Source organism: Haliaeetus leucocephalus, unplaced genomic scaffold (genome assembly GCF_000737465.1).
Source record: "Haliaeetus leucocephalus isolate CR32 unplaced genomic scaffold, Haliaeetus_leucocephalus-4.0 Scaffold840, whole genome shotgun sequence".
NCBI classification, from domain to species: Eukaryota; Metazoa; Chordata; class Aves; order Accipitriformes; family Accipitridae; genus Haliaeetus; species Haliaeetus leucocephalus.
The window spans coordinates 1,909,337-1,921,704 of NW_010973276.1; the positions used below are offsets into that span (position 1 = coordinate 1,909,337).

The window sequence follows — 12,368 nt, forward strand, 5'->3', positions numbered from 1 at the left end:
TGGGGGGGTCACAGACAGTGCAGGGCTCACCTCTGCACCAGCTGCACCAAGCTCTGCGTGTTCATGAAGAAGACCTCCCGTTCAGCCTTCTTCTGCAGCGTGGCTGCGTGGGTGTCCAGCACATTGGCGATCTGCATGGAGAGGGCACAGGGTCCAGTGCAGCTTGGGGCCAGCATGGCTGCAGGGCTGCCAGCTCCCTGGCTTGCCTGGGGACAGTGCTGTTGTATGCAGAACCTTTCGTTTGTTGGGGTTTTTTTTCCCCCAGGTGAAAAATACAAAGTGACAAATAAATACAAAAACACAAGCATAAAAACACAAGCATAAACCCACGAATGTTTCCCTCGGTCATTTAATAACATCTCTTGGCAGGACAAATTCAGGCAGAAACTCCTAACTAGCTAGAGCTAGTAAAGGAAGCGAAGGTCAAGCTGGGGAGTGCAGCCCCTGCACCACTCACCTGCTGGCTGGGGAAGCTGCAGAGCACAGAGGTGATGTTGCTGGCATACTGTGCCATCACTTTCCGGATCGACTTCTCCACGGACAGGGGGATTCTTCCCGAAATGCTTGTCATGATGTCCTGCAGCTCCAGGAGGGGCAGGGAGGGGTCCCGCAGGGTCTTCATCAGCTGTGCCACCCACTCCTTCACCTGCAGGGAGCAGAAGCTGGTGCTGCCTGCACCCACTGGTGCTGCCTGTCTTGCCATCACAGCAAACATGAGGCAATGGGGCAGGACACCTGGACCGCCTTCGTCTCCCAGCACCCACCTTGGTGCTGAAGTAGGGCTCGGGCAGGCAGTACCCGTTCATGACATTGGTAAGATTGTCCAACACTTTGCGGAGAACCTGGTGCTGCTTCTCACCAGTGATGGGGAGGGTCTGCTGGGCTGGGAGGCCCCCTGTGAATGGCTGTGCCTGGAGGGAGCAGAGAGAGGTGGGCTGGCCCTGGTCCTTGCCAACATGGGAAGGACCCCCACAAGAACTGCAGCTGCCCCAGAGAAACCGCACAACCCCTCCAGCATCTGCTTTTGGTTAGATACAGAGGAAGCACCTAACATTCAGCTTCATGTCTCTGCCAGTGCCCCAACATGTAAACAATGCAGAAAAATTGGAGATGTAGACAGAGTGCTAGAGATACACAAAAAATTCCATGTAAGCTTCTGCACACTAAGTAAGCATGCATGGGATGCTTACGCAGAGCAACACCATGGCACACGGAGCAGCCACTCAAGCCCCAGCGCAGCTGGCTAGGGGATGCAGCATGGTCATATGAGTGCCACCCTGTGCCAGCATGAGGACACATCCCTACTGATGGCCCAGTCAGGGCAGCTCCTCCGTTTGTCCCCCAGTGAGTGACCCTGATGCCCTGCAGGATGCTGTTTGGGAGCAGACAGGAGGGAACAGCAACATGGCCAGCCCCCAGCAGACTCACGGGCTTCACTTTGGTGGGATCATCCAGCTCGAGCCGGGCTATGACGCAGCCCGCCTCCAGCGGCGCGCCCGGCCGCTTGATGTAGTGCACTTGCCCAGCCTCCTCCACCACCAGCGTCATGATGATCTTCATCACCTGGGCGAGGATGGGTGAAACAGTCACCGAGCAAGCAGCACCCACACACTGCAGAGCACCTCAAGCGTTGGTGGGTTTCATTTTTGCCATCCACCAGCACTGCAGGAACGGAGCCCCTCCAGACTCTTCTGCAAAACTCACCTCGATCTCCGCAACAACACTCCCCTCAGCCACGTGGCCACCGTCCTCCACCCTGTACTGCAGCAGCTTCCCTGCGGAGGGTGAACGCAGCACCGTCGGGTCCTTCTCCTTCTCAAAGTCGCATGTTTTGTTGCCGATGGTGATGCGGTATCTTAAGGAGAGGGAAAGGTCTCACCAACCGGCTGCTGTTCAGCAGGGAGGGCCAGTGGGGGCCCAGTGAAGAAGTACCTGTCGATCTCCTCCTTCATGTAGGTGGTGTAGCTGTTGCCATCATAGGAGAGCAGCAGCCCACCGTCGTTCAGCCGGTGCGCGTCTATCTCTATGTGAGTGTGGTTCATGATGATGACATACGTCGTCAGGGACTGGCGGGCAACCTGTGGGCAGCGGCCAGGGAGAGGCCTCAGTGCAACCCCCTGAAATGTGTGCAACAGCCCTGGGGGAATGGTGGGGGGTGAGGAACATCTCCCCGTGCTTGTTGCAAGGGTCAGTGCAGGAGCAGCATGCTGCCATGGGATGGGGCTGTGCTGGGGAGGGCAGGAGGCAGCAACCTCAGGCTGCACCAAAGAGCTGGTTCAACTCGCAGCCTGGAGCTTAGTTAACTCACGGCTCACCTGCTGCTTTCATTCTAAGTAGGGAGTTTTTGCACGAAGTTCAGTTGGGTTTAAAAGCAAGAAAAGGAGATACTTTATTAAACTCGGGGCAAAAGGATGTATGAAAATGTCTGTCTAGTTAAAAATGAGGTTAATAACCTCATTTTATGTTGCACATTTCTAAAGGACAACCTTGTATTTATTGCATCTTTTGCCTTCAGGACAGGAGCACATGTCCCTGTCCCCATGACAAGTGCCATGGCCAGTTCGGGAGGAGCACAGCCCAGCCCTCACCTGGAGAACATACTTCATGCCCTCATAGATGAGCTCCACGTCGACAATGTTCAGCAAGGAGGCTGCTGGCAGCACCTGCCCCCTGAAACACAAGGGATGGGTCTGGCACCACAAGTATTGCTTGCCTTGCATGCCAGCAAGGAGCCAAGTGTGCAAGATGTCAGCGGTGCTGCTGGCGTTGGGCCATGAGGCCTCTGAGCTGACTGCGGGAGGGTGTGAAGGTGACCGGAGGGAACAAGCATCTGCTTTAAATGACCTACGTAAGCACCTTGTAAAAAAACGCATCCGGAGGCAGGCCAGACACCAGCAAAGCATGCTCAGATAAAGACGCGGGGGAGAGCCCCGAGCATCTTCCAAGGCCAGAGGAATAACCTTGACATTCAAGTGCAAAACCAAAAGCAAACTGCGTTCAGCCAAGCCACCTTCCCTTGAAAGACGTTTTCCCAAACGTGTGAAACTTTTTCCCCTCTCCAGACAAAGCGATAGCTGAGAAGCCAGAGCTGTGAGTCACAGCAGGTACCCTTTTTCCCAGGCTGTTGCAGTGCCACAGGCACTACCTCCAGATTTGCAAAGCTTTTGCAGCAAAAGGGGGAAGGAAGATGGCCCAGGGAGAGAAAAACTCAGGCCTCCATGATTGCAGGAGCCACATGGGCTGCCAGGAGCAGCCCTTTAGGACATGCAATGCCTGTAACCCCTGTGCCCATGGCATGGCCGAGTCCCCGTCAGGCAGCCCCCACTCCACACCTCTCCAGCGAGTGCAGGAACTCGGTCATGCACGTTCTGAAGGCGGCATCCGCGACGTTGAGGGCACCGCAGACGACACCCAGCATTGTGTCTGGCTTCTCTGCCTGGGGTGGGCAAAAATAACAGGGTTTGGGTCTTACACCAGAAGGGGAGCGGTGACCCCAGGGTGGCCAGTCTTCCCCACCTGCACTTTCTCAGCGATCAGATGGTCCAGCCAGCCGGTGTCTATCTCGTTGTTCTGGAACCTCTCTGTCTCCAGCAGCTTAATCAGATACTCTACTGTGGTCCGGAAATCCCCGCGGATAGACAGCTCTTTCAGGGCGACCACCATGTTCCTTTTAGGGAGCAAAACCCTCCATTAATGACTGATGAGGTGGTACTTGGCTTTCAGCAGAGAAAACTGGGGAACCACAGAGACCAGAGTGATGAGTTCCTGAGCCCTGGGCACCCTCATGCCTGGGTGAAACAGCCCCACAGTCAGCACTGACTTAATGAAACACTTAAATACCCAAGACAGACTCATTAAATTTTGCTCAATTACTGAATGACCATTGCTGTTCAGTGGCACTAAGCATGTGCTTAGCAGATCACTACAATGTGCCTTTAAGGATCACATTGATAAACTGGGGCCGTAGCACCACCACAGTCCAAAAACTTTGGCTTTGGCCAGTGTCTGCAACATAAACAACCTGCTCAGCACAGTGGCACCATTCTGGTTCTCTAGGATAAATGCTACTTTTTCCAGCTCATGCATCAATTGCGAATCTTCCCGGGGACACCTGCTCTCCACGCCATCCCACTGGACTCACGAGATGGCCTCCTCCCGGTTCTCTCCCCACGAGAAGCAGTGCCCGAACTGGGAATCGGCGAATTCGTGCAGCCCCCCGGCTGCCGCCACACTGAAGTACCCCCAAACATTCTTGCTGCTGCGGAAGTTCAGCTCCTGCACTGTCCCCGAGCTGGGCTTGAAACCCTGGGTGAAGACAGAGCAGAAGACATGGAGAAACCAGGCTTGAGACTCATGCAGAGTAAACAGGGAAGGGGAATCCCTGTGCCATTTATCAGTCTGCACGCAGATCTCACTGATCCCATGGCTTCAATGCCCATGAACATTGTCCAGCTGAGGAGGACTGTGCCCCGTACAAACCTGTCCCCACATGCAGGGCCAGTGCACTAGAGTCCATCTCCCAGCTCACCTCCTCGGGGTTCTCACTGGTGATCCGGGCAGCAATGACGTGGCCCCTGGGCACTGGGGTGTTGGTGGGGCTGTGGAAGCAGATGGGTGTATCGCCCCAGGGGCTCTCCCCATAGAGCACCCGGATGTCTTTTATCCTGTGCAAGGGGATGCCCATTGCAATCTGCATGAGAAATGAGGACTTCAGCATCCAGAACAAGACTTTAGCATCAAAATTACAACCGGGAGACATCGACAGGTGGTCTGAATGAAGAGCAAGGGGAAGCGGCATCATGCTGCAGGCAGCTGCTCCCTGCAGAAGCGAAGGAGGAATGTTACATTGCTTCCGCCTGCACCCTACATGCTGTTATGTGGGACAGATTCCCTCTGCCAGGCTCCAGCCTAGCACTTCTCCCTAAATTACAAAATTGCTTCACCTAACACGCCTTGCAAAGTCACCTGTGTGCACTCAGGTACCTGTAGCTGGGCAGCGGGGAGGTTGACATCCGCAATCATCTCTGTGCAAGGGTGCTCCACCTGCAGGCGCGGGTTCAGCTCGAGGAAGTGGAAGCTCCCGTCCTTGCTGTAGAGGTACTCAACGGTGCCCGTGCTCACGTAGCCAACCATCTGGGCCAGGCGGACCGCGCACTGCAGGAGAGGGCGAAACCACCGTGGAGAGTAATGACCCTCTGTTCACTGCAGCAGAGTCGGGGTCTCCCAAGCAAAATGGCAGCAGTGTCCTTGCATGGACCCAAGAAGACAAGCAGGGCTGGGGGTCCCCCCTTAGACTGGGGGCTCCCTCCCTTCCTTAGAAGCTTCAGGTGCCAAAAACCACAATAAACCCAGCAAGGATCAAACCAGTTTCTCACTAAAACTTTGTACTGTCCTAAGACCAGGGCCACCCACCTGCTCCATCACCTCAGTGACAGAGGGTGCCGCAATGGTGGTGGGCGCCTCCTCGATGATCTTCTGGTGCCGGCGCTGGATGGAGCAGTCACGGCCAAAGAGGGAGATGGCATTGCCATACTCATCAGCCAGCACCTGCACCTCGAGGTGCCGCGCGTGCTGCGCCAACTTCATCAGGAAGACAGGGGACCCAGGCGCCTCCGCCTGCACCTGCGGTGAGAGAGAGGGTCATGCTCTGGCATCACCCCCCAAATTCATCCCAGGATGGAAGCAGATCCTGTGGCGAGCCCAGGTGGGAAGCACAAGATGCCTAGAGTGTGAGCAGGACCCTGCTGCATGCCCCAAGATGGGACCGGGATGGGGGCTCCGGGCACTTCTCACCTGCCGGAAGCAGGTGCCAAATTCCTCCGCTGCCTCCACTTTTCGGATGCCTTTGCCCCCACCTCCTTCTGCTGCCTTGATCATCAGTGGGTAGCCAATCCTCTTGGCCACCTGAGGGGGGACAAGGACTGGGGTGACTGAAATGCTCTGGACCCCAACCCATCACCCCCACAGTCCACCCTGCCCCAGCCCCATGCATCCCCAAGCAGGATTGCCCCAAGCCACATCCATGCAGAGGGACAAACTGCTGCTGAAACATCCTTGCATCGCTGTCACACGTGCTGGGAGGCCAAAAGGCCCAGGGCATGCAAGCTCTAAAGAGAAATAATGGTGGATGGGAGACAAGCAGCTGCCCGTGGGCTCAGCTTTACCTCCAGGCCTTCCTCCACATCCTTCACACAGCCCTGCTTGTACGTCTCGAGGGGGATGCTGATCATCTGCCGATGCTTCTGGTCCTCCTCGGACCACTGGGCCACCAGACCTGTGGGCACAGCCAAGGCTACAGTCACCACCACGGTGGAATGGCTGGGGTGGCATGCTGGCTGTGCCCAGGGAGCTGAGGACCCCCGTTGGCACATGCCATTTCCCCTGTTTCCAGGTACCCCCGTCTCCAAACACCCCTGTGCCTGAACCAGCAGCTGCTCAGCTGCAGTGCGGTCCCCAATATCTGGAGCCACTCTGCAGCCAGATGGGCCAGGGACACAACCCTGGTGCTTGCTTTGGGGGAGAAGGAGGGGCAGGGAGGAGAGAAATGGGGGAGCGGGGAGGGTGTGCAGGGCTGGGGAGGAGGCGCTTACCACTCCCGCTCCACGGCAGCGTGGGGATCTGGACCGTCTGAGCCACAATGGTAGAGGCGACTTTGTCCCCCAGTGCCCACATGGCATCGCGGGGGGGACCTTCGAACAGGGAGGGAAGGGGTGAGCTGGGCCAGCCTCACCAGCTAGCCTGTCCCCATCACACGGATACTGCAGAAAGCTGCTCCCCACTGAACTTGCACCATCAGCCCTTCTGCAAAGAGTGGGGACGTGGGAAACACCCCCAAACCCACTGCCCGGTTCAGGACAGAGCTTGATCCTTCTCCAAGCGGGCACCTGGGCTGTCCTCTGGCTGGGCAGACTACGAGGTCTGGTCCCACTCAATGTTCCTCTGTAAATGCTGCATCATCATGAGCGTTACAGGGAAAACCCAGAAAACAGCAAGATTCCTGGGACAGCTCCAGAAAACTGGCCTGAGGACTGCCACACCACAGGATGGACATGCCAGACACACAAAATGGGCTTTGACCAGCAGTGTCCCTAAGGAGCGAGCGTGCATGCACACACTAGCCCAATGCCCACTGCTCCCGCTGGCACAGGGAAGGTGGCGAGACCTTACCTAGGAAAGCTATCCCATTTTTCTGCAGCAGCTCTGGCAGCTTGGGGTTTTCCGAGGCATGTCCCCAGCCAGCCCACACTGCCTGGCACAAGACAAGGAGCAGTGCAAGCTGTTACCTCCCTGCGCTGGCATCCTCCCATCGCCCACAGCATCGTGCCTGCCTCCTCTGCACGGAGGGATGTCACCCCATTTCTGAGTGCCCCTTCGTCCCCACCTGCTTCCCTCGACAAAGAGATGGGAGGCCCGCGAGTGGCTGCTACCTGGACTGGGATCCGTTTGGAAATGTCCACGATCAGCTCCACATTGGCGTAGTTGTTGTTGTTGGCCCCCCCGGGGACAGGCACGTAGTGATCTGCCATTTTGATGTACTCTGAAAGACAGCGCATGGCAGCGGTGGGAGCCAGTCCCCTGAGCCACATCTCACTTGCATGGTGCCCCTTGCACCCTCTCCCCAAATTCTCCATCCTGGGGAGGTTGGGTGGGGTGGGGTGGACGGGAATTATTTACTCCTGGATCTGGCTGCACAGGAGGAAAGTGTGTGACCCTGGGCTGTGCAGACCCCCCCGTGGTACCCAGCAGCAGTGCAGGGAGAAGGAAAGGGCTGCTCTGGCTCAGCCCCAGGGCAGGGAACATCTCTTACTGGGATGCTTTTAGGAATTACCCGCATTAGCCTTGAGGTCTTCAGGGGTCACCATGACCACGAAACGAATGGCACGCTCGTTTCGGAACATCTCGTAGGCCCACCGGCGGATGGAGCGCATGCACTTCACAGCAGCAATGCCATTGTTGGCGATGAGGACCTGGGGGGACGGGGAAGCAGGGTGTCTGGCTGAAACCTCTCCTTGCTGCTGGGGCATGGGGCTGGGCACGCAGCCCTGAGGGATGGCAGCATGGAGGTGAGGGCTGGGCACAGGTGGTGAGCAAAGCAGGGCAGCTGCGCTAACATGGGCACTTTGCAACAGCCAGTTGTACATGTTGGTGGAGGAGGAGGCTCCTTAACAGCAGCTTTGGTGCCTGGCACTGGGGCTAACAAAGGACGGGACTTTGGCCTTCATTTGTGCCAGCCATGCAAAGCTGCTGCAAGCAGCTGACATGCAAGGGCAGCGTTGGGAGGGTTTCCAGCCCGTGAGGGTGGGTGAAGCTGGGGGATGAACAGCTCTGGGCTGCCCCAGGCTGCCATTGGTCTGAGCCTGATGGGCACGGGAGTCTTAGGCAACACTCAAGGATGCTGCCATGAAAAGCAACGACCCACCACCCAGGCAAAAGCAGGGGTGCATGGGAAAGACCTTCTCGATGACACGGTTGCCCCCGAAGCAGGTGACGAACTCTGCCGGCGAAGCGACGGTGAAGTCCCGTTGCAGATCCATTTTCCTGTGCTCGCGGCCCCTCTTTGCCAGGTGCAGCCCGGACATGCTAGGCCTGCGGGAGGATGTGATGGCCGTCAGCAAGCCTGCAGTTGCACGAGCAAACCTTTGCCAGGCGTGACTCGTGCTGCTGCTGGATCCAGCTTCCCTGGGGGTCGGATCTGCAGAGACCCCGGCAGCCTGCAGCAGCGGGCACTGGAGACCAGATGGTGCCCCCTCCACAGTTTCTTCCAAGGAAAGCAATAAAACCCTTCACCCTGCTGACACACACAGGGAACATTGGGATTCACCTTCCTCGCTACCAGATCCCTGTCATGCATTGGGATCTCTCCAGGGACATTTAACACTCGCTGTAACACCGCAGAGGAAAAGTACTTTTGACTGAGTTATATGGGGCAAGCAATTCAGGGTGAACAGAGGTTCCACAAACAGCCCCCCCGCCCCGCTAGGATCGTTACACACACAAATGCCCCTTTGCAGTGGCCAAAGTCTGCTGCAAAGCCCCTGCAGCTCCTGGTTCACACCAAGCCCCATTGCAGAGGTGTATCTATCACCCACATCCCTGGATGAAGCCTGGAGCAGCCCGGCTGGGTGGTAGGAACACATACAGGGGATGGCACAGAGCATCCCTTCCCCAGCATCCGTGCAAGGCAAGCAGGATTGCTGCCTCTAAATCCCATGGCACGAGCACCAGGTCTCCAAGGGGCGCGGCTGGAGGTGCCCCTACAAGACCACCTCAAGCTGCACGAGGGTCACCTAAGGGGAAGCAAAGAGCAGGCAGCGCTGTGCAAGAAACCTTGCAAAGAGCAGGATGCACCACTCCCAGCAGCTGCCTTGGGAATTTGCTCTCGCACAACCTGCAACAACAGCAGCCACAGCTCCTTGCCAGATCAGACTCCATCCTGCCTGCGCTGCCTGCTCCACAACCCCAAAACACCTTCCCAAGCTCACCACACTGCTGGCCAGACTCACCCTTACCATGGTTTTCCACTGAAGGCACTTCCATGCCCTCCGGAGTCTATTCCCTGTTTCACAGGCCATCATGCATCCCCAAAGCTGGCAGGTCAAAGTGGGCTGTGCTGGCAGCAGGATGGCCGGACCAGCCCCTCCGCAGGGCTCCAGCCCCAGCAGCACTATCAGGCAGCCCTCACGCCTCCCACCTCCTGGCACGGTGGCAGCGGGCACAGGAGGCTCTGGCAGCGCCGGCAGCCCATCACGGGCAGGCAGGGACCTCCCTGGCTGCCAGGCACATGCCTTCCCGCAGCTCTGCCCAGAGTTTTAAGCAACTTTCTATTTTAATTAGCAGGTTCACATTCCCCCCTCATAACTCAGCCGGATTTTGAACTGTTGATTGTTATTCCAAGGCTGAGCTATAAATAAGCAAAGGAAGAAGGACCCCCCCAAATGAGCAGATATCACACGAGTAGCACTTGGCGCATTTATTTTAAGGGGAAATGTGTCAAAACCCCCTAGGAGGTTGGGAAATGTCCCAATCTCTCCATGCACTCAGGGTATTTTTCCAAGTAGCTGGAGCACTGCAGCACCCAGCGGTGCTGGGTTTATCGCACTCTGGCACATCCCCCGTGCTGCTCGGCAGCTCTGCTGCTCTCCCAGGGCCAGCCGCACTGCCCACCTCCCTCCCACAACCCTGAACCCCACCACAAAGCCTGTGCCAGCACACCCGTCCCATCCTGCGAACTGCACCAACCACGTCTACAACATGACTCAGGCAGCGACATAAGGAAATTCCTCCCGTGTTAAAGCGCAGATGAGCAGCAGCGATTTCCCGCTGGCAGCACGGTGCATGAAACTGCCCAAAACCCCAGCTAGGCAAGAAGACACCGCTGGGCTGTCAAGTTTCATAACATGTCCCCATAGCCAAAGGTCTTTTATTTTTAACCTGGAGCAGAGCAGCCAGGAGGAGCTAGGCAGCTGCACTTTGTTTCCAGTTATTTATAATGGCCGTGAGCTGTGCTTGCATGGGAAGCTGCTCTGCACAAGCCAGCAGGCAGCACCGAGCTGCCCCACAGCCCTGCCAGCGCTGGGCAAAAGGCACTGCAAAGCTACCCACAGAACAAAGCTCATCCACTTTTTATCAACTCATAGCAAAACGAACTACCAAAGAGCTACTTTTCTGCCCTGAATAATTTATCTGCAACAGTTGCAAGGGCAAAGGAAGGGCAGGAGCAGCTCAGGAACACTCCAGGTACCCCACTCCTCCCAGGATGCTCTGTTTCCCCATGTGCAATAGCAGGAGCGTGTAAACATCCCCCGCCATAGCAGAAGGAAAGTACAGGTGGCAGCAGGAGCAGGTCCCAGCCCTGGGGGCACAAGGCAACATTTGCACATGCAGGTGCCCTGTCAAAAGGCTCAGCTCCACTTACAGGTTTACACACATGCCATGAAATGCCTCCAGCAATGGTCATGCACAAAATGTGCACCCAGAAGAACAGCGAGTGCAGGGAAAACACCAGCAGCACCCACTGCTGCCCATCCGCACGCTCACCACCACAAGCGACCCCAACCTTGTCTTGTCACACAAGAAAATCCCTGCTCCCCGATGTACCCCTCTACTGTGCCAACCACAGCCGCAGCCTGTGCCTGTGTGCATCAGCACAGCCTTTCCCAGCACCAGGAGGTAGTGCAGGGACAGAGAAAAGCAGCAAAATGAGAGAAAGCTGTGAGAAAACAGGAGCAATTGGGCAATTTGGCTGCAGCGCTGGGGATTGTGTTTGAAGGAATGCCATGCACACTAAAAGCACTTTCCACCCTGTTCTTTGACATCCAAAATCGCTGTAACGGAGCAACCCCTGCCCCAGTCCTTGCTGCAGTTGTGCATGTGGCACTGCTGTCACACAGAGCACTTGGGCGTGTCTGCTCCTCCCGGGGTGCTGCCATTAACCTTATTATCAGGGTTTTTCATGCAGCACCTAGCCCAAAGGGGCAGGACAGGGGCATCAATTTGGGGCTTCAAGAAACACATGCATGTGCACCCCAATTTTAGCAACAGGGTCCCTGAGAAATGCGCCCACAATCTGCCCACCCCAAATGGGGCATCTGTGGACCACCACTGCTCCCGACCCCACGTGTCATACCTCATGCCGGCAGCGGGCTCCAGCAAGGCGGTCACAGCAGGGGTCTCGATGCTGGTGCCCCCCGCCCCAGCCAGGCTGCACCGTCTGCCCACCCTAAAGGCTGCAGCCACCAGCTCATCATCGGAGGAGTTGTCCTCAAAGGAGCCCAGCACAAATTTGGCCAGGGCCGGCCGGCGGAGAGCGGCAGGGTTGTACACCACGATCTGCTCCTGGTCCCCCGCCGCAGCCTTGCTGGCCCGTGGTGGTGGGTTGGGGGCCGGGGGGCTTGCCCGTGCTGGTGGCTTGGCTATGGTGGGAGCAGCCAGCTGCTCTGCCGGGGTCTGCTCCGGCTTCTCCTCCTCCCCGGGCTGAGGGCTGGACATTTTGGCCCAGATGAGCCACACCAGCACCTGCAGGAACAGGGCAGCCAGCAGCATTCACCTGCCCTGGGGAGAGGCACAGAGACACTCTGTCAGGGAGGACCCCCATCAGCCAGTCTGGGGTCACAAGAGCCGCCCCCTAAAACACCAAGGCCTCTTCCCCACTACACCCCACACAGCAGCCCCCCACAACACCCAGCCAGACCCCCCTCCAGCTTGGTCAGGCCACCTGAAGGCTCAGCTGGAGCTATTTTTACTCCCCAAAACAGGAGCAGCTTGGAGCAGGGGGGGACGGGGATGGGGGGGGCGACACAGCCTTCACGTGGCACCAAGGGGGCTGAAATGGCCCCTCGCCTCCCCAGCTCCTCACAGCATCCTAAGGA

The 12,368-nt window shown here is 57.3% G+C and overlaps 1 protein-coding gene across 1 annotated transcript in view; it reads right to left on the minus strand.

Annotated features, from left to right (window-relative positions):
* Window positions 1-12,042, minus strand: part of ACACB (acetyl-CoA carboxylase beta) — a 24,985-nt gene extending 12,943 nt beyond the window's left edge. The window contains exons 1-21 of the mRNA XM_010582268.1: window positions 11,627-12,042; window positions 8,454-8,586; window positions 7,829-7,967; window positions 7,428-7,537; window positions 7,168-7,249; window positions 6,591-6,689; window positions 6,165-6,274; window positions 5,794-5,904; window positions 5,413-5,622; window positions 4,984-5,154; window positions 4,529-4,690; window positions 4,142-4,305; window positions 3,517-3,667; window positions 3,333-3,436; window positions 2,589-2,670; window positions 1,933-2,078; window positions 1,705-1,855; window positions 1,429-1,563; window positions 765-911; window positions 458-646; window positions 31-131 (exon numbers count right to left, since the gene is read on the minus strand). Coding sequence (XP_010580570.1) covers window positions 31-131; window positions 458-646; window positions 765-911; window positions 1,429-1,563; window positions 1,705-1,855; window positions 1,933-2,078; window positions 2,589-2,670; window positions 3,333-3,436; window positions 3,517-3,667; window positions 4,142-4,305; window positions 4,529-4,690; window positions 4,984-5,154; window positions 5,413-5,622; window positions 5,794-5,904; window positions 6,165-6,274; window positions 6,591-6,689; window positions 7,168-7,249; window positions 7,428-7,537; window positions 7,829-7,967; window positions 8,454-8,586; window positions 11,627-12,042 — 3,113 coding nt within the window. The remainder of the gene's footprint in view (window positions 1-30; window positions 132-457; window positions 647-764; window positions 912-1,428; window positions 1,564-1,704; window positions 1,856-1,932; window positions 2,079-2,588; window positions 2,671-3,332; window positions 3,437-3,516; window positions 3,668-4,141; window positions 4,306-4,528; window positions 4,691-4,983; window positions 5,155-5,412; window positions 5,623-5,793; window positions 5,905-6,164; window positions 6,275-6,590; window positions 6,690-7,167; window positions 7,250-7,427; window positions 7,538-7,828; window positions 7,968-8,453; window positions 8,587-11,626) is intronic.
* Between the last annotated feature and the right edge of the window lie 326 nt (window positions 12,043-12,368).